Genomic DNA, 25,964 nt, shown 5'->3' with positions numbered 1-25,964 from the left:
TAGTGTAGTGTATAGGACGAACGTTGAGATTCATAAGGGCACGGGGTGACCAATAAGTTCTGAATTGGTCTGTAATAAGGTAGGGCACTGATAAGGTGTTCACAGGTAAATAGTAATTTAGTGTATAGTGTAGTGTATAGGATGAACGCTGAGATTCATACGGGCACGGGGTGACCCCAATAAGTTCTGAATTGGTCTGTAATAAGGTAGGGCACTGATAAGGGGTTTACAGGTATACAGTGATACAAGTATTTGATCCCCTGCTGATTTTGTACGTTTGCCCACTGACAAAGAAATGATCAGTCTATAATATTAATGGTAGGTTTATTTGAACAGTGAGAGACAGAATAACAACAAAACAATCCAGAAAAAAGGCATGTCAAATATGTTATAAATTGATTTGCATTTTAATGAGGGAAATAAGAATTTGACCCCCTCTCAATCAGAAAGATTTTTGGCTCCCAGGTGTCTTTTATACAGGTAACGAGCTGAGATTAGGAGCATACCTTTAAAGGGAGTGCTCCTAATCTCAGCTTGTTACCTGTATAAAAGGCACCTGTCCACAGAAGCAATAAATCAATCAGATTCCAAACTCTCCACCATGGCCAAGACCAAAAAGCTCTCCAAGGATGTCAGGGACAATATTGTAGACCTACACAAGGCTGGAATGGGCTACAAGACCATTGCCAAGCAGCTTGGTGAGAAGGTGACAACAGTTGGTGCGATTTTTCGCAAATGGAAGAAACACAAAAGAACTGTCAATCTCCCTCGGCCTGGGGCTCCATGCAAGATCTCACCTCGTGGAGTTGCAATGATCATGAGAACGGTGAGGAATCAGCCCAGAACTACACGGGAGGATCTTGTCAATGATCTCAAGGCAGCTGGGACCATAGTCACCAAAAAAACAATTGGTAACACACTACGCCGTGAAGGACTGAAATCCTGCAGCGCCCGCAAGGTCCCTCTGCTCAAGAAAGCAGATATACATGCCCGTCTGAAGTTTGCCAATGAACATCTGAATGATTCAGAAGACAACTGGGTGAAAGTGTTGTGGTCAGATGAGACCAGAATAGAGCTCTTTGGCATCAACTCAACTCGCCGTGTTTGGAGGAGGAGGAATGCTGCCTATGACCCCAAGAACACCATCCCCACCGTCAAACATGGAGGTGGAAACATTATGCTTTGGGGGTGTTTTTGTGCTAAGGGGACAGGACAACTTCACCGCATCAAAGGGACGTTGGACGGGGCCATGTACCGTCAAATTTTGGGTAAGAACCTCCTTCCCTCAGCCAGGGCATTGAAAATGGGTGGCGGATGGGTATTCCAGCATGACAATGACCCAAAACACACGGCCAAGGCAACAAAGGAGTGGCTCAACAAGAAGCACATTAAGGTCCTGGAGTGGCCTAGCCAGTCTCCAGACCTTAATCCCATAGAAAATCTGTGGAGGTAGCTGAAGGTTCGAGTTGCCAAACGTCAGCCTCGAAACCTTAATGACTTGGAGAAGATCTGCAAAGAGGAGTGGGACAAAATCCCTCCTGAGATGTGTGCAAACCTGGTGGCCAACTACAAGAAACGTCTGACCTCTGTGATTGCCAACAAGGGTTTTGCCACCAAGTACTAAGTCATGTTTTGCAGAGGAGTCAAATACTCATTTCCCTCGTTAAAATGCAAATCAATTTATAACATTTTTGACATGCATTTTTCTGGATTGTTCTGTTGTTATTCTCTCTCTCACTGTTCAAATAAACCTACCATTAAAATTATAGACTGATCCCTTCTTTGTCAGTGGGCAAACGTACAAAATCAGCAGGGGATCAAATACTTTTTTCCCTCACTGTATAGTAGTTTAGTGTATAGTGTAGTGTATAGAATAAACGTTGAGATTCATAAGGACACGGGGTGACCAATAAGTTCTGAATTGGCCTGTAATAAGGTAGGGCACTGATAAGGGGTTTACAGGTATATAGTAATTTAGTGTAAAGTGTAGTGTATAGGATGAACGTTGAGATTCATAAGGGCACGGGGTGACCAATAAGTTCTGAATTGTCCTGTAATAAGGTAGGGCACTGATAAGGGGTTTACAGGTATATAGTAATTTAGTGTATAGTGTAGTGTATAGGACTAACGTTGAGATTCATAAGGGCACGGGGTGACCAATAAGTTCTGAATTGTCCTGTAATAAGGTAGGGCACTGATAAGGGCTTTACAGGTGTGTGTGGTCCATTCGTTTGGGTCGCATGGCCACAATCACTGCTGTGGTTTGTCTTTAATGTATCTCGATAAGTCTCTATGTATCTCTACGTATGTTTATGTATATCTATGTGTGTCTATGTGTCACTGTGGGTCTCCATATATCCCTATGAGCCTCTATGTATCTCTCCGAGTCTCTATGGGTCTCGATGTATCTCTCTGAGTCTCTATGGGTCTCGATGTATCTCTCTGAGTCTCTATGGGTCTCGATGTATCTCTCTGAGTCTCTATGGGTCTCGATGTATCTCTCTGAGTCTCTATGGGTCTCGATGTATCTCTCTGAGTCTCGATGTATCTCTCTGAGTCTCTATGGGTCTCGATGTATCTCTCTGAGTCTCTATGGGTCTCGATGTATCTCTCCGAGTCTCTATGGGTTTCGATGTATCTCTGTGAGTCTCTATGGGTCTCGATGTATCTCTCTGAGTCTCTATGGGTCTCGATGTATCTCTCTGAGTCTCTATGGGTCTCGATGTATCTCTCTGAGTTTCTATGGGTCTCGATGTATCTCTCCGAGTCTCTATGGGTCTCGATGTATCTCTCTGAGTCTCTATGGGTCTCGATGTATCTCTCTGAGTCTCTATGGGTCTCGATGTATCTCTCTGAGTCTCTATGGGTCTCGATGTATCTCTCTGAGTCTCTATGGGTCTCGATGTATCTCTCTGAGTCTCTATGGGTCTCGATGTATCTCTCTGAGTCTCTATGGGTCTCGATGTATCTCTCTGAGTCTCTATGGGTCTCGATGTATCTCTCTGAGTCTCTATGTGTCTCGATGTATCTCTCTGAGTCTCTATGGGTCTCGATGTATCTCTCTGAGTCTCTATGGGTCTCGATGTATCTCTCTGAGTCTCTATGGGTCTCGATGTATCTCTCTGAGTCTCTATGGGTCTCGATGTATCTCTCTGAGTCTCTATGGGTCTCGATGTATCTCTCTGAGTCTCTATGGGTCTCGATGTATCTCTCTGAGTCTCTATGGGTCTCGATGTATCTCTCTGAGTCTCTATGGGTCTCGATGTATCTCTCTGAGTCTCTATGGGTCTCGATGTATCTCTCTGAGTCTCTATGGGTCTCGATGTATCTCTCTGAGTCTCTATGGGTCTCGATGTATCTCTCTGAGTCTCTATGGGTCTCGATGTGTCTCTCTGAGTCTCTATGGGTCTCGATGTGTCTCTCTGAGTCTCTATGGGTCTCGATGTATCTCTCTAAGTCTCTATGGGTCTCGATGTATCTCTCTGAGTCTCTATGGGTCTCGATGTGTCTCTCTGAGTCTCTGTGGGTCTCGATGCATCTCTCTGAGTCTCTATGGGTCTCGATGTATCTCTCTGAGTCTCTGTGGGTCTCGATGTGTCTCTCTGAGTCTCTGTGGGTCTCGATGTATCTCTCTGAGTCTCTATGGGTCTCGATGTATCTCTCCGAGTCTCTATGGGTCTCGATGTATCTCTCTGAGTCTCTATGGGTCTCGATGTATCTCTCTGAGTCGCTATGGGTCTCGATGTATCTCTGTGAGTCTCTATGGGTCTCAATGTATCTCTCCGAGTCTCTATGGGTCTCGATGTATCTCTGTGAGTCTCTATGGGTCTCGATGTATCTCTCCGAGTCTCTATGGGTCTCAATGTATCTCTCTGAGTCTCTATGGGTCTCGATGTATCTCTCCGAGTCTCTATGGGTCTCAATGTATCTCTCTGAGTCTCTATGGGTCTCGATGTATCTCTCTAAGTCTCTATGGGTCTCGATGTATCTCTCTGAGTCTCTATGGGTCTCGATGTATCTCTCTGAGTCTCTATGGGTCTCGATGTATCTCTCCGAGTCTCTATGGGTCTCGATGTATCTCTCTGAGTCTCTATGGGTTTACTATATGGGCCGGAGTTTGGGTTGCAAGGCCACAATCACTCTGCTGTAGCTCGTCTTTAATTTATCAAAAACACTGCAGCTTCAAACATAATAAGGGCAGTATATAATGAGAGACATCGCGGAGAGACATCACGGACAGACATCACGGAGAGACATCACGGAGAGACGAGGCGGAGAGACGAAGCGGAGAGACATCACGGAGAGACATCACGGAGAGACAACACGGAGAGACATCACGGAGAGACATCACGGAGAGACATCACGGAGAGACATCACGGAGAGACGAGGCGGAGAGACGAAGCGGAGAGACATCACGGAGAGACATCACGGAGAGACATCACGGAGAGACAACACGGAGAGACATCACGGAGAGACATCACGGAGAGACATCACGGAGACACAAAGCGGAGACACAAAGCGGAGAGACATCACGGAGAGACATCACGGAGAGACATCACGGAGAGACATCACAGAGAGACATCACAGAGAGACATCACAGACAGACATCACAGAGAGACAAAGCGGAGAGACAAAGCGGAGAGACAAAGCGGAGAGACATCACAGAGAGACATCACAGAGAGACAAAGCGGAGAGACGAAGCTGCGTCACTTGACATCACGGTGATCCTGGGCGGCCCTGGCTAACGCGGTGTTCCATCTCACGGCATCGTCCCGGTGAGATGTCTCTCAGCTACCTGATCATTAAAACCACATATTGTGTACACGTGCAGAGTAAACACACACACACACATCAACAACACACACACCGCATACACACAACACACCACGCACATTCCTTCTGTTTCTACACCGACAACACACAAATGCACATCATCAACAAACATAAAAATGTACATCAACAACAAACATGAACACGTGCACACATGAACAGCAAAAGAGCAAGGTCCCCCGTATAGCCTTGAGCAGACTGCTGGGGCAAGTGCTGTTTGTGAGCCCCTTATGAAGGGTCCAACACGGCACGCGCGGGTGGGTGGCCGGCAACCACGCGCGCCCGGCCGCCTTTGTCTCCCCAGTTGCTGGTGTTTCCACGCCGCGCACCGAGTCCTCGTTTAAGGCTGAGCCGACCTAGGCGAGGCCAGTTTCTAGACACCCGACCACCGCGAGTGGCAAATCGCGAACTCGGGTTCGCCGGGTTCACATCGCGGTGCGCTAACCACTGCACCACCGCTCCCCACACGAAACCTACAGACAAAAACAAACACCCACAAAGATCCCCCGTGTAGCCTTAACAGACTGTAGGGGCAAGTGCTGTTAGCGAGCACCTATGAAGGCCGGCACGGCACACGAGAGGGTGGGTGGCCAGCACCACGCCCGGCTGCCTTCATCTACAAAGACACACGGACACACAGAGACACACGGACACACAGAGACACACGGACACACAGAGACACACGGACACACAGAGACACACAGGGACACACGGACACACAGAGACACACGGAGACACACGGACACACAGATCTACACACAGATCTACACAGAGACACAGAGACACACAGAGACACAGAGACACACAGAGACACACAGGGACACACAGAGACACACAGATCTACACAGAGACACAGATCTACACAGAGACACACAGAGACACAGATCTACACAGAGACACACAGAGACACAGATCTACAGAGCCGCCGTCTCACCGAAGTGGAAGAAGTTCTTTCCCTCCATGTCGCTTCCTCCTCCTCCTCCTGCCTCGCGTCCTGCCGGGCGGTGAGCACACGTTGTGTGTCTGTGTGTGTGTCTGTGTGTGTGTGTGTCTGTGTGTGTGTCTGTGTGTGTCTGTGTGTGTGTCTGTGTGTCTGTGTGTGTGTTTGTGTGTCTGTGAGCAGCGCTACAACACACGTTTTGTGTGTATCGGTGCAGCGAGAGAACACACACGTGTGTGTGTGTCTGTGTGTGTGTCTGTGTGTCTCTGCGTGTGTGTGGGGGTGTGTCTCTGCGTGTGTGTGGGGGTGTGTCTCTGCGTGTGTGTCTCTGTGTCTCTGCGTGTGTCTCTGTGTGTGTGTCTGTGTGTCTCTGTGTGTGTGTCTGTGTGTCTCTGTGTGTGTGTCTGTGTGTCTCTGCGTGTGTGTGGGGGTGTGTCTCTGTGTGTGTGTCTGTGTGTCTGTGTGTGTGTCTGTGTGTCTCTGCGTGTGTGGGGGTGTGTCTCTGCGTGTGTGTCTCTGCGTGTGTGTCTCTGTGTCTCTGCGTGTGTCTCTGTGTGTGTGTCTGTGTGTCTCTGTGTGTGTGTCTGTGTGTCTCTGCGTGTGTGTGGGGGGGGGGGGTGTCTCTGTGTGTGTGTCTCTGTGTCTCTGTGTGTGTCTGTGTGTCTCTGTGTGTGTGTCTGTGTGTCTCTGCGTGTGTGTGGGCGTGTGTCTCTGCGTGTGTGTCTCTGTGTCTCTGCGTGTGTCTCTGTGTGTGTGTCTGTGTGTCTCTGCGTGTTTGTGGGGGTGTGTCTCTGTGTGTGTGTCTCTGTGTCTCTGTGTGTGTCTGTGTGTCTCTGTGTGTGTGTCTGTGTGTCTCTGCGTGTGTGTGGGCGTGTGTCTCTGCGTGTGTGTCTCTGTGTCTCTGCGTGTGTCTCTGTGTGTGTGTCTGTGTGTCTCTGCGTGTTTGTGGGGGTGTGTCTCTGTGTGTGTGTCTCTGTGTCTCTGTGTGTGTCTGTGTGTCTCTGTGTGTGTGTCTGTGTGTCTCTGCGTGTGTGTGTCTGTGTCTCTGCGTGTGTGTCTGTGTGTCTCTGTGTGTGTGTCTGTGTGTCTCTGCGTGTGTGTCTGTGTCTCTGCGTGTCTGTCTGTGTGTCTCTGCGTGTGTCTCTGTGTGTGTCTCTGTGTGTGTCTGTGTGTCTCTGCGCGTGTGTGTGTCTGTGTCTCTGCGTGTCTGTCTGTGTGTCTCTGCGTGTGTCTCCGTGTGTCTGTGTGTGTCTGTACGTGTGTGTCTGTCTCTGTGTGGCTCTGCGTGTATCTGTGTGTGTGTGTCTCTGCGTGTGTCTCTGTGTGTGTCTGTGTGTCTCTGCGCGTGTGTGTGTCTGTGTCTCTGCGTGTCTGTCTGTGTGTCTCTGCGTGTGTGTCTCCGTGTGTCTGTGTGTCTCTGCGTGTGTGTCTCCGTGTGTCTGTGTGTGTCTGTACGTGTGTGTCTGTCTCTGTGTGGCTCTGCGTGTGTCTGTGTGTGTGTGTCTGTGTGTGTGTGTCTGCGTGTGTGTGTCTGCGTGTGTCTCCGTGTGTGTCTCCGTGTGTGTCTGTACGTGTGTGTCTGTCTCTGTGTGGCTCTGCGTGTGTCTCTGCGTGTGTCTGTGTCTCTGTATGTCTGCGTGTGTCTCTGCGTGTGTCTGTGTGTCCCTGTGTGTGTGTCTCTGCGTGTGTGTCTCTCTATGCACCTATCCTTCTATATGTCCAAGCAATTGTCTGTATATATGAAGCTGTGTGTATCTCTGGGTATGGGACCTCTAATTGTGTATGTGTGTATCCCTTTGTACGTATCTGTGTGTATCGCTGTGTATGCATCTGTGTGCATCTCTATGTGTGTGTGTATCTCTGTTTCTCTATGTATCTGTGAGTTTATGTATCTGTGTGTTTGTATCTCTGTGTGTATCCGCCTGTCTATCTCTGTGTGTATCTATGTCTATGTACCTGTCGGCCTTCATAGGTGCTCGCTAACAGCAATTACCCCAACAGTCTGTTAAGGCTATAGGGGCTCTTTGTCTTTGTGTTTGTATGTGTCTCTGTGTGTAACTGTGTGTCTCCGTGTGTGTCTGTGTGTCTCTCTATGTCTGTGTGTCTCTCTATGTCTCTGTGTGTGTCGCTCTCTGTCTGTCTCTGTGTGTATCTGTGTCTGTATCTGTGTGTATCTCTGTGTGTCTGTGTTTATTCTGTGTCTGTGTCTCTCTCGGTGTGTTTATTCTGTGTCTGTGTGTGTCTCTGTGTGTCTCTGTCTTTGTCTCTGTGTGGCTGTGTGTGTCTCTCTGTGTCTCTGTGTTTATTCTGTGTATCTCTGTGTGTTTATTCTGTGTCTGTGTCTCTCTCGCTGTGTTTATTCTGTGTCTGTGTGTGTCTCTCTGTGTCTCTCTCTGTGTTTATTCTGTGTCTGTGTGTCTCTCTGTGTCTGTATGTGTCTCGGTGTGTCTGTCTGTCTCTTTCTGTGTGTTTATTCTGTGTCTGTGTGTGTCTCTCTGTGTCTCGGTGTGTCTGTGTGTGTCTCTCTGTGTCTCGGTGTGTCTGTGTGTGTCCCTGTCTGTCTCTGTGTGTGTCTGTGGTGTGTGTGTCTGTGGTATGTGTCTCTGTGTGTGTGTCTCTCTCTGTGTGTCTCGGTGTGTCTGTCTCTCTGTGTGTCTCGGTGTGTCTGTCTCTCTGTGTCTCTCTCTGTGTGTCTCTGTCTCCCTGTGTGTGTATCTCTGTGTGTGTCTGTGTGTCTCTGTGTGTCTCTCTCTTTGTGTCTCTGTCTCTCTGTCTCTGTCTCTCTGTGTGTCTCTGTCTCTCTGTGTGTCTCTGTCTCTCTGTGTGTCCCTCTCTGTGTCTCTGTCTCTCTCTGTGTCTCTGTCTCTCTGTGTCTCTGTCTCTCTCTGTGTGTCTCTGTCTGTGTGTATCTCTGTGTGTGTGTCTCTGTGTGTGTCTCTGTGTGTGTGTCTCTGTCTGTGTGTCTCTCTGTGTGTGTATCTGTGTGTGTGTATCTCTGTGTCTGTGTACCGAGTGTCTCGCTCCGTCTCTCCTTTAAATTCCTTCCACTGCTGGGCTGGAGGCTGGTCACGTGACGCGCTGTTGGGTGTCCCCGCCGCCTGTGTTGGGGGTGGGGGGTGCCGCTTGTGTTGGTGGGGGGGTGGGGGGGGACTCGCGACGGACGACAGCGGCGCAAGTGACGCCGGCCGAGGGCAAATCGCAGCCAAACTCCAAAGTCGCTTCGCCCCGCTGCCAGCGGGCAATTGCGAGCGGCGTTCGTTGTAAACGCTGTGGCCAATAAAAGGAAATCGGGGCGACGTTTCGGGCGATGGCCCCCTCCTTCATAGCGCACACATTCTCAGTTGGCCAATGATTGGAGGCGCCACGTTCACATGGCGGGGTAAAGTATTTCCAGACCAACAAAAAACACGCTTTTGGGGACTTCGTCTGCTGGATGAGGGCCTCCCCACGCCATCGCGATCACGAACAGCCCAGCAATGCGAGTGGATGGGCTGATTCCATCGCTCCGTCTCTCTGGTGGGCGTCTCTCGGCCACGTTACAACGTTAGGCGTCCACAGCACAGCATTGCGCCCAATGCCATGTACTGTGGTGGTGGTTGTGGTGGTGGTTGTTGTGGTGGTGGTTGTTGTGGTGGTTGTTGTGGTGGTGGTGGTTGTTGTGGTTGTGGTGGTGGTTGTGGTGGTTGTTGTGGTGGTTGTGGTTGTTGTGGTGATGGTTGTAATGTACTGTGGTGGTTGTGGTGGTGGTTGTTGTGGTGGTGGTTGTTGTAATGGTGGTGGTTGTAATGTACTGTGGTGGTGGTTGTTGTGGTGGTGGTGGTTGTGATGGTGGTGGTTGTAATGTACTGTGGTGGTTGTTGTAGTGGGGGTGGTGGTGATGGTGGTGGTTGTAATGTACTGTGGTGGTTGTGGTGGTGGTGGTGGTTGTTGTGGTGGTGATTGTTGTGATGGTGGTGGTGGTTGTAATGTACTGTGGTGGTGGTTGTTGTCGTGGTGGTTGTGATGGTGGTGGTTGTAATGTACTGTGGTGGTTGTTGTGGTGGTGGTGATTGTTTTGGTGATGGTTGTAATGTGTTGTGGTGGTGGTGGTGGTTGTTGTGGTGGTTGTGATGGTGGTTGTAATGTACTGTGGTGGTTGTTGTGGTGGTGATGGTGGTGGTTGTAATGTACTGTGGTGGTTGTGGTGGTTGTTGTGGTGGTGGTGGTTGTTGTGATGGTGGTTGTAATGTACTGTGGTGGTGGTTGTTGTAATGTGTTGTGGTGGTTGTTGTGGTAGTTGTGATGGTGGTTGTAATGTACTGCGGTGGTGGTGATGGTTGTAATGTACTTTGGTGGTTGTTGTGGTGGTGGTGGTGGTGGTGGTTGTGATGGTGGTGGTGGTTGTAATGTACTGTGGTGGTGGTGGTTGTTGTGATGGTGGTGGTTGTTGTGGTGGTGGTGGTTGTAATGTGTTGTGGTGGTGGTTGTGATGGTGGTTGTAATGTACTGTGGTGGTTGTTGTGGTGGTTGTAATGTACTGTGGTGGTGGTTGTGATGGTGGTGGTTGTGATGGTGGTGGTTGTAATGTACTGTGGTGGTTGTTGTGGTGGTTGTAATGTACTGTGGTGGTTGTTGTGGTGGTTGTAATGTACTGTGGTGGTGGTTGTGATGGTGGTGGTTGTGATGGTGGTGGTTGTAATGTACTGTGGTGGTTGTTGTGGTGGTGGTGGTGGTTGTAATGTACTGTGGTGGCGGTGATGGTGGTGGCGGTTTTAATGTACTGTGGTGGTTGTTGTGGTGGTGGTTGCGGTGGTTGTAATGTACTGTGGTGGTTGTGGTGGTGGTGGTTGCGGTGGTTGTAATGTACTGTGGTGGTTGTGGTGGTGGTGATGGTGGTGGTTGTAATGTACTGCGGTGGTGGTGATGGTTGTAATGTACTTTGGTGGTTGTTGTGGTGGTGGTGGTTGTGATGGTGGTTGTGATGGTGGTGGTGGTTGTAATGTACTGTGGTGGTTGTGGTGGTGGTGATGGTGGTGGTTGTAATGTACTGTGGTGGTTGTGGTGGTGGTTGTTGTGATGGTGGTGGTTGTTGTGGTGGTGGTGGTGGTGGTTGTAATGTGTTGTGGTGGTGGTTGTGATGGTGGTTGTAATGTACTGTGGTGGTTGTTGTGGTGGTTGTAATGTACTGTGGTGGTGGTTGTGGTGGTAGTTGTAATGTACTGTGATGGTTGTTGTGGTGGTTGTAATGTACTGTGGTGGTTGTTGTGGTGGTGGTTGTTGTGGTGGTGGTGGTTGTAATGTACTGTGGTGGCGGTGATGGTGGTGGCGGTTTTAATGTACTGTGGTGGTTGTTGTGGTGGTGGTGGTTGCGGTGGTTGTAATGTACTGTGGTGGTTGTTGTGGTGGTGGTGGTGGTTGTAATGTACTGTGGTGGTTGTTGTGGTGGTGGTTGTTGTGGTGGTTGTGATGGTGGTGATTGTAATGTACTGTGGTGGTTGTTGTGGTGGTGGTGGTTGTGGTGGTGCTTGTGATGGTGGTGGTTGTAATGTACTGTGGTGGTTGTTGTGGTGGTGGTGATTTTGGTTATTGTGGTGGTGGTTGTGATGGTGGTGGTTGTAATGTACTGTGGTGGTTGTGATGGTGGTGGTGGTTGTAATGTACTGTGGTGGTTGTGATGGTGGTGGTGATTTTGGTTGTTGTGGTGGTTGATGATGGTGGTGGTGGTTGTAATGTACTGTGGTGGTGGTTGTGATGGTGGTGGTGATTTTGGTTGTTGTGGTGGTTGTGATGGTGGTGGTGATTTTGGTTGTTGTGGTGGTGGTTGTGATGGTGGTGGTGGTTGTAATGTACTGTGGTGGTGGTTGTGATGGTGGTGGTGATTTTGGTTGTTGTGGTGGTTGTGATGGTGGTGGTGATTTTGGTTGTTGTGGTGGTGGTTGTGATGGTGGTGGTGGTTGTAATGTACTGTATGTTGAACTTATTTCCCACCGTACGAAGCCAGCCGGGCTAATAATCGCAGGTGATGGTTGTGATGGTGGTAGTTGTGGTTGTGATGGTGATTTTTTTTGGTTGTTGTGGTTGTGATGGTGATTTTGGTTGTTGTGGTGGTGGTTGTGATGATGGTGATGGTGGTGGTTGTAATGTATGCATGTATATTGAACTTCTTTCGCACTCATAATAATGCATAATAAAGGATTTTGGGAAATCGCCCGATGATGCTGGATGTAATAGCGAAACGTCGAACTCAAAATTAGAAACGTTTTGGATTCACTCTCCAACACACGTGACAAACCTAACTGGCTGTGTCGGGTGGTTGAGGGTTACGACACATTTATACATCTAACCCCAAAAACCTTTATTATTAAACATATTGGTCGCGAAAGCCTACACTACTGTTAAACTTCTTTCGGGGGGGGGGGCAATTGCCCGAAACGTCGTCCCCGGCGGCGTGGCTTTTCCTTTGCAGGCCCCACGTGGTGCTGTTTGACCAGGAGGAGGAGGGTCCCCAACGTGGCGAGGTTGGCACAGGGATAAGTTCTCCCGATCGCCAGTGGGAGTGGAAGCGGCTTCAGTCAGGTGGCGTCAGTCAGGCGGCTTCAATGGTGATGTCGCTCTGTGCTTCGCTGCCTTGAGTGAAACACGGCCACGAGTTGATGTCCTGGGCTTGTGTATTTATGTTTTACGTTAAGTGACTTGCTTAGATTCCCTACACACTTCACTTTGCACTCCTTACGATGTTTTTGTATGGGGCGTCGTTGTTGTCACTTTCTCACTCGTCCCCTACTGGACACCTGTGGAGGAGGAGGAGGATTATTGCAGTCCACAGAAATATTGCGATTCTGCATGGACGGCGAGCGGCGCTCCACAATGAAAGGAGACAGGTGGGGGGTGGGGGTGCAGGGTACGGGGCGGGGGTGGGGGGTGTGGGGGGCGCGGGGGGGGCATTCAGAAACGCCGAGACCGAGTGGCTGGTGGGAATACTCGTGATGGTGGTGATGATGATGATTGAGGTGGTGATCATGATGGCTGGGTTATGTAGCCCGCATGCCCAGCCACCGCCTGCCTAAACAGCTTTTGTTCGGGCGGATCGAGGGGGCTAAACGGGCGCGGCACGGGCTAGAGAAGAGCTGGAGTGATGTGGTACAGGAGGACGTGGAGCTGAGTGGACTTGCCGATGACTGGTACCAGCGGTGTCAAGATCGGCCTCTGTGGAGGAGGCTCGTGAAGGACGCTACTGGGCAGTTTGAGGCAGTCGCCCTCCAACAACAACGGAGGGCTGAGGAGCGACGCTCACAACAACGAGCGGAGCGCCGGGTGGCTAAAGCACAGCAGGTTGGCACAGTAGGGGGCACAGGTGGTGCATCAGCCAGTCATCTCGGTCAGTCGACCCGTGGCACCTGCGTCTGCCCCGTGACCTCCTGCCAGCGGGCGTTCGACACTTCACGTGGCCTCAAAGTGCACATGGCCTGGCACAAGCGTCGTGGTGACGTCACCGCCACTTAGTGGCGAATGGCGGTTGTTGATGATGATGGTGATGATAGTGGTGGTGTTCGTGATCGTGGTGGTGATGATGATGATTATGGTGGTGGTGATGATGGTGATAATGATAGTGGTGGTGATGATGGTGATGATAGTGGTGGTGATGGCGGTGATAATGATGATGGTGGTGATGATGTTAGTGGTGGTGATGATGATGATGGTGGTGATGATGATAGTGGTGGTGATGATGATAGTGGTGGTGATGATGATAGTGGTGGTGATGATGATGCCGTAAGAAGGAAGGGATCGCGAGAGCGCGCGTTCAGCACGAGTGGCCTTGAATGTTGGACGCCCCCGGCCCCAGCACTCACGGCCTGCAGCGGCATGACCAGCGGAATGATCGCTGGGGATGATCGCTGGGGATGATCGCTGGGGATGATCGGTGGGGATGATCGTGGGGATGATCGCTGGGGATGATCGCTGGGGATGATCGGTGGGGATGATCGTGGGGATGATCGGTGGGGATGATCGGTGGGGATGATTGCTGGGGATGATCGGGGGGGATGATCGCTGGGGATGATCGGTGGGATGATCGCTGGGGATGATCGGTGGGGATGATCGGTGGGATGATCGCTGGGGATGATCGGTGGGGATGATCGGTGGGATGATCGAGGGGGATGATCGGTGGGATGATCGGTGGGATGATCGCTGGGGATGATCGCTGGGGATGATCACTGGGGATGATCGTGGGGATGATCGCTGGGGATGATCGTGGGGATGATCGCTGGGGATGATCGCTGGGGATGATCGGTGGGGATGATCGTGGGGATGATCGGTGGGGATGATCGGTGGGATGATCGGTGGGGATGATCGGTGGGGATGATCGGGGGGGATGATCGGGGGGGATGATCGCTGGGGATGATCAGTGGGATGATCGCTGGGGATGATCGGTGGGGATGCTCGGTGGGATGATTGCTGGGGATGATCGGTGGGATGATCGGTGGGGATGATAGGTCGGATGATCGGTGGAATGATCGCTGGGGATGATCGGTGGGGATGATCGGTGGGATGATCGGTGGGATGATCGGTGGGATGATCGCTGGGGATGATCGCTGGGGATGATCGCTGGGGATGATCGGCGTCCCTCACGGGGACGCGGCGGCCGAGACAAACATCGCTCGCGTCCCGAACACCTGCGTGGGTACTGTACACGACCGATCATAAGCGAGCCGAGTGATTCGCCTGGTGTGGAGTTTTTGCGCTGATGCTGAAATAAAACAGTGTTTTCTGCCAGCATTAAATAAATAATTATACTGTGGGTGGAGGGACAGAATCCGTGGAGGCACAGTGTGCACACTGCGCTATGAACTCGGCATGTCTGTGTTCGATTCCCAGCCACGGTTGGCATCAACGCGGAGGAATAAATGTACGAAGCTGCAGTGGCCAGGACCGTGAAGAATGATGGTCAAACAGCCCCCGTGACTGATATGGTATGGGGAGAGCTTCAACCGTGGATTTCCAAAGAGATGTACACTACATGTACGTGTAAACATTTTACATTTAACGCTGAACCACTGTATTTTAAAAAAAAATAGTCGTCACTTGCTGTTTTGTTGTCCATCGCAGGCACCCCTAATGGGACCTCTTTTTTTTCCATGAAGCTGGAGGTCAGGTTTGGGTTAGGATCTTGTTCTGCCTGGGTCATGAGCGGGGCAAGAATGGAAAAAAAATTACAGAGGCCCTCTCCCTCTCTCTCTTTCTCCCTCCCTCTTTTTTTACGATCAGAAGAAACAAGAAGATGCTCGGTGTAGTCGGCACTTTGCTCCGTTCATCATTTCGATTTTTTTGTTTTTTAATGCTTTGCTTTATGTAACCCCCCCCCCCCTTTTAAATGAAAGACCCAAAAAAATGTTCCCCTTCCCTCTCTCTCTACCCCCCTCTCTCTGCCCCCCCCTCTCTCTCTACCCCCCTCTCTGCCTCTCCTCTCTCTCTACCCCCTCTCCTCCTACTCCATTTGGCTCTCTCTCGCTCTCTGTTTTCTTTATAACTACGACAAGTGATGCATCTGCACGCAGCCCTTCCCACAGTCAAACGGCCTCCGATGGGTAGCTCACAATCTGCATGCAGAGCTCTCTACCGTCATCTGCCACCGAGCACACGGCCTCCTCCAGCGCCCACTGCTCCTTGAAGGCCGGCACGGCGTGGGTCAGCCGCGCGTGGCGGAACTCCAGCCACACCCTGGCTCCGACCAGAGCACAGAAGATGCCCAGGCTGCTGGCTGGACGTTGCCCCTCCAGGGCCACCTTCCTCGCCCTGTATATGGCGAGCTTGGCGTAGCCGAAGAGCACGTTGACCAGCCCCTGAAGATGTTGGGGTCCGTCGCCCTTCGGGTATTTCTCCCTCTCTCTCCCTCCCTCCCTCTTTTTTTTACGATCAGAAGAAACAAGAAGATGCTCGGTGTAGTCGGCACTTTGCTCCGTTCATCATTTCGTTTTTTTTGTTTTTTTAATTCTTTGCTTTATGTAACCCCCCCCCCCCCCCCTTTTAAATGAAAGACCAAAAAAAAATGTTTTTCTTTTTTTCTTTCTCCTTCCCTCTCTCTCTACCACCCTCTCTGCCTCTCCTCTCTCTACCCTCTCTATTTCTCGCCTTCGCAACCACAAGGCAACAAGGAAGCTTCCCCGCGATCTCCACGCAGCGGCAGCGTGGAGGCAGGCGTCGGCCAGAACCAGCAGCGCCGAAGTGGCTCGCTCTGAATCGTCCACTCGGGCGGGAGGAGAACACAAAATCCCCGCCGCTCTCCCCCAGGGAAGCGTGCAGGGTTTGTCCAACCAACGTTGCAGGCACGTTGGAATGAAACCAACTGTTCGTGTTAGAGTTATCCCCCCCCCCCCCGCGATTTGGGGGCGTTTCTGAGAGGTGCGACTCACGGATATCGAAAGCGACGTAAATAGAAACCGACGTAAATCTGAAACGTCGTAAATCGAAACGGCGTAAATCTAAGACGCGACGTTAAGAGGACGGCAGAGGGCGGGTGGTTGGAGGCGAAGGGCCGAGAGGCGACGGAGAACGACGAGAGAGGAGGGACGATGCCGTGAGCGTGGCGGCGGCGGCAGCGTTCATGACTAAAGTGACGGCGTAAATGTTTTGCGAAACGACGTTGAAGGGTGAAAACATATCGGGGTCATTGCTGTACTGTATCTATTCCTGCGTGTCATTCTGATCGTGTCCTAATGTCATCGTCAGCCAAGTTCAATCCACTGCTGGACGAATGCCTCTCTCTCCCTCTCTCCCCACGCCATCTATCACTGGTGCGATGCCACAACTCATCTCGCTGTGGTGGATCACTCTTCTCATAGCTCCATCTCCATCGTTGATATTCATTAAGATCACGGGCGCCGCGGTGACTAGGAGATGTTAACGACCTCGCCTGGTACACAGGAGGTCGTGGGTTCGATCCTGACCTTGGTGCCTGCTGTGTATTTGGAGTGTGTGTCTCTCTCATCATCATCACGGTGGCTAGGAGATGTTAACGACCTCGCCTGGTACACAGGAGGTTGTGGGTTCGATCCTGACCTTGGTGCCTGCTGTGTATTTGGAGTGTGTGTCTCTCTCTCATCGTCATCACGATGGCTAGGAGATGTTAACGACCTCGCCTGGTACACAGGAGGTCGTGGGTTCGATCCTGACCTTGGTGCCTGCTGTGTATTTGGAGTGTGTGTGTCTCTCTCTCTCCGTGATCGCGTGGATTTTTCTCGGGGTCCGGTTTTCCCTCCACATTTGTAGTCAACATCACGTGCTTAGAGTATTTGGCTGCTATACATGTCCGCATGATAAGCCATTTTCGTTGAGCTATCATTCGTGATGGCCAGGTCGCTTCTCAAAAAGAGCTTCATAGCTCAGTGGACCTTAGCTGGCAAAATGAAATAAAAAGTTGAGGTTAATTTCGGGCGTGCTCCATCCTTTAGCTGTCATTCTGTCCTCAGTCTCATCCTGCAGCCATCATCGTCGCTTCTCATCACGTGTCCTACACAAACTCACTTAAGTTTTCCATTGCAATCATTTAATACAAAAAATATATATGGGCATTTATACATAAATATGGTCGTGTTGAGTTGAGATCATTATTTACAGTGCATCATGGGATATTTTTGCCAGTATCAAAGTATGAAAAAATAAGAATAGTTTTGACCCTTGCAACAAAACAGGTGTTAATATGTTAAAACACCAAATAGACACCTTTAGTAAGGAATCAAGTTACTGCATTAACCACACGTACTGTACTTGTGGTGGACATGCACACTGGCAAAAAGGTCCCCCATGATACAGCTGCTCACCTCCAGCTATAAATACTCTGATACGTGCGGCATTGTCTTTGTGCTGTTCGCCTTTTGCCGTTCACTGGTCTAACACTAGTGGTGAGACTACGCCATAAAGAAGGCCGTCTCTGATTTAGGCCAATCAGTTTCAAAGACAATGCCATATATGGACCCAATTTCAAAGTAGTATATTTCACGATGACATGTCATAATTACACAAAAAGTTACAAACGTAGTAATAGGTTTTTACCCTTTTAACTGGCACAAAAACTGACACCTTTATTCAAGGTATCATGTTTGCAATAACCACAACACAAGCAGTCAAAATGCAAACAAAAGAGACAACTCTGATAATGATATGCACTGTCCTTGAATTTGATTGGTCCACACCCGAGACGGCTTTTCTTAGAGCCTAGTCTCCACTGGTGTTGGACCAGAAGATGCCAAAAGGCCAGTTAAAAGGGTAAAACCTATTACTATATCTTGTTACTGGCAAAGGAGGTATCATCATGTAAAAGTTACAAACGGTTGAATTAGTTATCAAGTTTTACTAACCATTTTATAAATGCTCTATGTGCCCTCCACCTGCTGTACAAGACTATAGTTGAATTCGTCCCAAACGCCTCTCTTCTCACGTTTTCCTCTGAGGTGCGTGGTCGCCCTGTGCTCTTCCCCTTACATCAGCAGCCTGTTTCCTCTTTGACATTGGCGGATCAATGCCAAAACGCCGTTGAAACACACGCTGCACCGCAATTACGGATTCAGTCTTGCTGAACTGCAGGAAGCTAAACGCCCCTTTTGTTGCTGTGGGGTCACCGTCTTGCCAATGACTAAGGCTAGGGGCTGTTTGTGCACTGGGGTCACCATCTAGAGAATGACTGAGGCTAGGGGCTGTTTGTGTTCACTGGGGTCACCATCTAGAGAATGACTGAGACTAGGGGCTGTTTGTGCACTGGGGTCACCATCTAGAGAATGACTGAGGCTAGGGGCTGTTTGTGTTCACTGGGGTCACCATCTAGAGAGTGACTGCGGCTAGGGGCTGTTTGTTCACTGGAGTCACCATCTAGAGAGTGACTGAGGCTAGGGGCTGTTTGTGTGCTGGGGTCACCATCTAGAGAATGACTGAGGCTAGGGGCTGTTTGTGTGCTGGGGTCACCATCTAGAGAGTGACTGAGGCTAGGGGCTGTTTGTGCACTGGGGTCACCATCTAGAGAATGACTGAGGCTAGGGGCTGTTTGTGTGCTGGGGTCACCATCTAGAGAATGACTGAGGCTAGGGGCTGTTTGTACGCTGGGGTCACCATCTAGAGAGTGACTGAGGCTAGGGGCTGTTTGTGTGCTGGGGTCACCATCTAGAGAATGACTGAGGCTAGGGGCTGTTTGTGTGCTGGGGTCACCATCTAGAGAATGACTGAGGCTAGGGGCTGTTTGAGCGCTGGGAGAGGCATCGAGCGGTGATCATTTTAAACTCTATGCCCCGCCCTCTCTATGCCCCGCCCTTTCTATGCCCCGCCCTCTCTATGCCCCGCCCTCTCTATGTCCCGCCCTCTCTATGCCCCGCCCTTTCAAGTGGTAAGAGTTTCATTCATGGGCGGTTCGTGGTTACAGAGATAAAGCGATTTCAAATCTGGTCCATATTATTTAAACACCCTGTATTATCAGAGTTTGTTTTCATGTTCACCACAAGTACGTGTGGTTAGTTCCGACTTGATTCCTTGCAAAAAGTTTATATTTGGTGTTTGAACAACTTAACACCTCCTGTTTTATTGCCATAAAGGGTAAAACCTATTCCTTTTTTTTCAATGTGTGCTTGTTCACCTATTTGATCAATGTTGATGATTATTTTACTCCAATAAACTGCAATTATTGGAGCAAAAACACCAATTACAAATCCTGTCTGAATCTGTACATTATGCAAGCGATGCAAATAATGGTAACTTAAGCAGACAGTTGCTGTAGTTGTCCCACCTGGTGACGATTGCTTGTGTTGCGATCGAAACGTTGTGATCTATTGTTTTTTCTACCGACGTGACTTTACCGAAAGAACCAAAGAGTACGAATTCCTGCAGTCACGAAAGCTTCAAATCAAGATTAAGCAGAGAACCTGGAATTATAATGCACAGCCCTTTCTAAATCCACTGCTGGATGAAGGCTCCCCCACATGTTATTCATCAGGGCTAAAGTAGTGAACTAATTGTCTTTTGTCAACGTGACACTTTTTTGCTGATTGGCCGTGTCGGGTGGTGGAGGGTTATGACACATTTATAAATAACGCGATCTAACCCAAAAACCTTTACTATGCATTTTATTATTGTTACGCTTGTTATAATAATTAGTATAATCCTCACTGACGTTCACAACACTATTTTGCAGTAGGGGGGCGATGCTGCTGCTGCTGCTGCGTGTAATCCCAATCGAGTAATGTTCAGGTTATTTTTGTTGCTGTTAAGCATTGGGATGTTTTAGCCAATTCCGGTTACATTCTTCTCCTCCTCCTTCTTCTCCTTCAATACTCCGGGATGAAACCAGAGTGCCCGGAGGAAACCCATCCAGAACAGGGCAAGAGAAAGAGAGACAGCATAGAAACTCCGCGCAGAAAGGCACACGAGTCGGGGAATGGAACCCGGCACCCTTGTTGCTGTGAGGTACGAGTGTTGACCACTGCACTTGCCCACCCTGCTGCCCATGACTTCGCGATGCCGGCAGCATTCATCGGCGACGGACGGAGGCCCGGCGCGGGAATCCCTCGGTGCACGAACGCTCGGTTTTATCTAAATGTCGCGCGAGCGCACATTGGCAATTCGCGGACACTTTTTCGACGAACGAAATCGATTTTTTCCCCCCTGTGTGTACGCCGCGAGGTCGTCAAGACGAGAAGCCACCAACCCGGGAGTGGCTGCGTCGTCGTCGCGGCAGCGTCGTCGTCGTCGTCGTCATCGTCACGGTGTCCCCGCAGTGGCTGCGTCGTCGTCGCGGCAGCGTCGTCATCGTCGTCATCGTCGTCACGGTCGTCACGGTGTCCCCGCAGTGGCAGCAGATCTATTGCGGAGTTCCATCAAAAGGTAAAGAACTTTTTAAAATGAATTATTATTCAATCGTTTTTAATATGATTCAGAGTAGAGTTGGAGTGACTGTCCGAAACGCATCCTGAATTTTAGTACTAAATGAATAGGAAAGCCATTTCCGATTTACTAAATGTCATTCTACACGTGTTTTTTTTAAAGAACGCATCCCTTTCGTAAATCGAGGGATACCTGGTACTGTTACTGATATCGTTCGCTGATGACGTTAGCCATGGCTGGGACTCAAACACAGGTAATCGATAGAACCCGTCATCGACATTATTGAACAGAGGTGTCGGTTTAGGCAAGGACATGTTGTGCTGATATATATGTAGTGTCAGTGATTTGGAGACGAGGTTTGTAGGAGGCACCTTTATTGAACACACACGATCTCGCCTGCACACTCCACAGTAGCTTAGCCTAGCCTGTACACAACGCTAGCCATCTTACACCGGCGGCGCCGACTGAGACAGCCAACAACTTCCGGCAGCGCAACATCTCGTGAAGACGGCGGCGACGACGGCGACGAGACGACAGCGACGACGAGACGAGTCCACTCCCAGAACCGGCAGCCTCGAGCCCCCCGCTCTCGGCTCCTTTTATGCTCCCAGCACGGCCTGGCTCCGCCCTGACCGCGCCTCCCTTCTCGAACCCGCTAGCAGGTTCCAGGGGCCTCCAGATGGGGTCCTCCGTGACCCTTGCCCTAGTTCCTCTGCTCTGCCAACACACCCCGTGCACGCCCTCACCGGCGTGTGTACTGTCTGTCTACCACAGTTGCCGCTGCTGGCCACCAGCCGGCGCTTTACACTACACATATAACACATTTTAGTGTTACAACATCTCACATGCTTCATTACATACGCGAGACATACAACATAGCCAACTTCACTCATCCATTTGGGAGTGAGTGTACTGTTCACAGCAACTGAGTAATTTGAATGGCGATGATGATGATGACGACATTGCCGAAGATGGCTTTTTTTGATAACGAGTGATGATCACTCTGGTGGTGATGATGATCAATCTGGTCGCTGCTGAAAAACAAGTTAATATCTCAGTGGGCTTTGCCTGGTAGGATGGGGATGGTTTATTTGTATTTGTGTTTGGGTGATTTGTTTAGCTGTCTTGTACTTTTCACTCCTATCGTGTTGTTGTGCTGTTTGTTGCTGTAACTTTCTTACCCTGTGCCCCAAGCTCATCGGATTCCTCCAGTATAAATAATTATTCAGATTTCTGATTCAATCACCAACGTCAATGAACTCAACGCATTTATCATAAATACCATGGTCCTCAAATTAAAACTATATATACACTAGGTGACGTTTCGGGCGATAGACCTTCATTGCAGATGCTCTCAATTTGCTTCGTCCCTTCAGGGTGCAAGTGTCAGTGGCGAACGTGTTCGAGTCGGTTTTTTTTGCGATTGGAATCCGTGCAGTTACACTCGAGGCAAATTTGGTTCACTCATTTGCTGATGAATCGTATTCACTACATCTCGCGGTGGCCTGCGTTTGCAGCGGGGATTTTTAGTTACGCTTTAAATGTCGCAACCAACCCATTTGGGGGTGCGTGCTCATAGTTCTGACAGTGGCATTCTATTATACGGCAATGACAGGCAGTCTCTTCATTATCAAGACATGGGCCATTATCGTAACACTTGCGGTATGCATTAAGGAAAATATCCCATGATAGGTTGCAATGCGAGTGAGTTCATTATGCAGTTTCGGTCCGGAATGTTTCCAATTTGCACATTTCTCCAGCTGATTGGCATTGCTGATTATAAAATTGTGCAGAGCATTAGAATTCCACGTCTCTTTTTTTTGTTACGTATATTTGTGGGTTTTAGTGTGTCTGTGTGTGTGTCTGTGTGTGTCTGTGTGTGTCTGTGTGTGTGTCTGTGTGTGTGTCTATGTGCGTGTGTCTATGTGCGTGTGTGTGCGTCTATGTGTTTGTGTCTATGTGTGTGGCTGTGTGGCTATGTCTGTGTCTGTGTGTGTGGCTGTCTGTGCGTGTGTCTGTGTGCGTCTATGTGTTTGTGTCTGTGTGTGTGTGGCTGTGTGCCTATGTGTGTGTCTGTGTGGCTGTGTGTCTGTGTGTATGTGCGGAACGGTAGTGTAGCGGTTAGTGCTACAAACCTGGCGACCCGGGTTCGATTCCCGCTCACGGCCAACATCAGTGACGGTTATCTTAACCGGTCCTGGGCCTCCCCTAGGTCGACTCAGCATCAAATGAGTACCTGGTGCGATGTGTGAACATCGCCACTAGGGAGACAAAGGCGGCCGTGCGTGGTGTTGGCCACCCACCCCCTCGTGTGCCGTGCCGGCCTTTATAGGTGTTCGCTAATAGCACTTGCCCCTACAGTCTGTTAAGGCTATACGGGGGATCTTTGCCTTTGTGTCTCTGGGAGCTCTGACACGAGCTTTTTGTGGCGTTTCCAACGTGGTGCTTGGTAGAGAAAAGTGCCACGTGGGAGTGGTGGTGTAGCGGTTAGCACGCTGTGCTACGAACCCGGCCACCCGAGTTCGATTGAAGCTCACATGGGGGCCACACGGGGGCCACGTGGGGGGCCACGTGGGAGGCCACGTGGGGGGCCACGTGGGAGGCCACGTGGGGGCCACGTGGGGGGCCACGTGGGAGGCCACGTGGGGGGCCACGTGGGAGGCCACGTGGGGGCCACGTGGGGAACCGCGCAGGAGACCACGTGGGGGGCCACGTGGCCTCCTGCGTGGGGGGCCACGCAGGAGGCCACGTGGGGGTCCGGCTGGCAGCGCGCTCGCAGCTTCTTGAGGGGTTCGCAGGTCAATGGCGGAAGGCCGCCCCGGTAAATACCGCGCAGTCTGTGTGTTAACGATAGTAAATGTCTGTGTGTTAACCATAGTAAATGTCTGTGTTAACCATAGTAAATGTCTGTGTGTTAACCATAGTAAATGTCTGTGTGTTAACCATAGTAAATGTCTGTGTGTTAACCATAGTAAATGTCTGTGTGTTAACCATAGTAAATGTCTGTGTGTTAACCATAGTAAATGTCTGTGTGTTAACCATAGTAAATGTCTGTGTGTTAACCATAGTAAATGTCTGTGTGTTAACCATAGTAAAAGTCTGTGTGTTAACCATAGTAAATGTCTGTGTGTTAACCATAGTAAAAGTCTGTGTGTTAACCATAGTAAATATCTGTGTTAACCATAGTAAATGTCTGTGTGTTAACCATAGTAAATGTCTGTGTGTTAACCATAGTAAATGTCTGTGTGTTAACCATAGTAAATGTCTGTGTGTTAACCATAGTAATTGTCTGTGTGTTAACCATAGTAAATGTCTGTGTGTTAACCATAGTAAATATCTGTGTGTTAACCATAGTAAATGTCTGTGTGTTAACCATAGTAAATGTCTGTGTGTTAACCATAGTAAATGTCTGTGTTTTAACCATAGTAAATGTCTGTGTGTTAACCATAGTAAAAGTCTGTGTGTTAACCACAGTAAATGTCTGTGTGTTAACCATAGTAAATGTCTGTGTGTTAACCATAGTAAATGTCTGTGTGTTAACCATAGTAAATGTCTGTGTGTTAACCATAGTAAATGTCTGTGTTAACCATAGTAAATGTCTGTGTGTTAACCATAGTAAATATCTGTGTGTTAACCATAGTAAATGTCTGTGTGTTAACCATAGTAAATGTCTGTGTGTTAACCATAGTAAATGTCTGTGTTAACCATAGTAAATGTCTGTGTGTTAACCATAGTAAATGTCTGTGTGTTAACCATAGTAAATGTCTGTGTGTTAACCATAGTAAATGTCTGTGTGTTAACCATAGTAAATGTCTGTGTGTTAACCATAGTAAATGTCTGTGTGTTAACCATAGTAAATGTCTGTGTGTTAACCATAGTAAATGTCTGTGTGTTAACCATAGTAAATGTCTGCGTGTTAACCATAGTAAATGTCTGTGTGTTAACCACAGTAAATGTCTGTTTGTTAACCATAGTAAAAGTCTGTGTGTTAACCATAGTAAAAGTCTGTGTGTTAACCATAGTAAATGTCTGTGTTAACCATAGTAAATGTCTGTGTGTTAACCATAGTAAATGTCTGTGTGTTAACCATAGTAAATGTCTGTGTTAACCATAGTAAATGTCTGTGTGTTAACCATAGTAAATGTCTGTGTGTTAACCATAGTAAATGTCTGTGTGTTAACCATAGTAAATGTCTGTGTGTTAACCATAGTAAATGTCTGTGTTAACCATAGTAAAAGTCTGTGTGTTAACCATAGTAAATGTCTGTGTGTTAACCACAGTAAATGTCTGTGTGTTAACCATAGTAAATACATGTGTGTTAACCATAGTAAATATCTGTGTGTTAACCATAGTAAATACATGTGTGTTAACCATAGTAAATGTCTGTGTGTTAACCATAGTAAATGTCTGTGTGTTAACCATAGTAAATGTCTGTGTGTTAACCATAGTAAATGTCTGTGTGTTAACCATAGTAAATGTCTGTGTGTTAACCATAGTAAATGTCTGTGTGTTAACCATAGTAAATGTCTGTGTGTTAACCATAGTAAATGTCTGTGTTAACCATAGTAAATATCTGTGTGTTAACCATAGTAAATATCTGTGTTAACCATAGTAAATGTCTGTGTGTTAACCATAGTAAATGTCTGTGTGTTAACCATAGTAAATGTCTGTGTGTTAACCATCTTAAATGTCTGTGTGTTAACCATAGTAAATATCTGTGTTAACCATAGTAAATATCTGTGTTAACCATAGTAAATGTCTGTGTGTTAACATTCATTATATTTATTTAGGCGAGGACCAAATCCCGTAGCAACGGTCGGCTACGCTTGGTGCGAAAGAAGCCCAAAGCTCTCGCATGCCGAGTATTTACTAAATACAGCGTGATGGTGAGAACCCCTACAGCGTGATGGTGAGAACCCCTACAGCTGGTGGTGAGAACCCCTACAGCTGGTGGTGAGAACCCCTACAGCTGGTGGTGAGAACCCCTACAGCTTCGTGGTGAGAACCCCTACAGCTGGTGGTGAGAACCCTTACAGCTGGTGGTGAGAACCCCTACAGCGTGGTGAGAACCCCTACAGCATGGTGGTGAGAACCCCTACAGCTGGTGGTGAGAACCCCTACAGCTGGTGGTGAGAACCCCTACAGCTGGTGGTGAGAACCCCTACAGCTGGTGGTGAGAACCCCTACAGCGTGGTGGTGAGAACCCCTACAGCGTGGTGGTGAGAACCCCTACAGCTGGTGGTGAGAACCCCTACAGCTTGGTGAGAACCCCTACAGCGTGGTGGTGAGAACCCCTGCAGCTTGGTGAGAACCCCTACAGCTGGTGGTGAGAACCCCTACAGCCGGTGGTGAGAAC

General features: G+C 49.1%; 1 protein-coding gene and 1 long non-coding RNA gene across 4 annotated transcripts in view; one reads left to right on the top strand and one right to left on the bottom strand.

Moving 5' to 3' along the window:
* Positions 1-8,915, bottom strand: part of LOC103091800 (retinoic acid receptor RXR-alpha-A) — a 164,409-nt gene extending 155,494 nt beyond the window's left edge. Inside the window, exons 1-2 of one of the 3 annotated variants that reach the window (XM_032973029.2) lie at positions 8,780-8,915; positions 5,765-5,824 (exon numbers count right to left, since the gene is read on the bottom strand). In XM_032973029.2, coding sequence (XP_032828920.2) covers positions 5,765-5,792 — 28 coding nt within the window. In that variant the 5' untranslated portion in view covers positions 5,793-5,824; positions 8,780-8,915. Of the gene's footprint in view, positions 1-5,764; positions 5,897-8,779 lie in introns of those variants that run through there. The other 2 variants (XM_032973028.2, XM_076074873.1) reach the window with 2 other exon arrangements.
* Positions 8,916-10,543: 1,628 nt separating this feature from the next.
* LOC142931204 (uncharacterized) lies at positions 10,544-22,405 on the top strand. Its single transcript, XR_012947208.1, has 3 exons — positions 10,544-12,630; positions 14,624-15,618; positions 15,893-22,405. It is a non-coding gene; the product is annotated as an uncharacterized LOC142931204 (long non-coding RNA).
* The last annotated feature ends 3,559 nt before the right edge of the window (positions 22,406-25,964 follow it).

This window comes from Petromyzon marinus, chromosome 50, assembly GCF_048934315.1.
Source record: "Petromyzon marinus isolate PM22_M1 ecotype Great Lakes invasive population chromosome 50, UKy_Petmar_22M1.pri1.0, whole genome shotgun sequence".
Taxonomy (NCBI): domain Eukaryota; kingdom Metazoa; phylum Chordata; class Hyperoartia; order Petromyzontiformes; family Petromyzontidae; genus Petromyzon; species Petromyzon marinus.
Note: the sequence above shows the minus strand (reverse complement) of the source record. Positions and strands in the feature narration are given on the sequence as shown.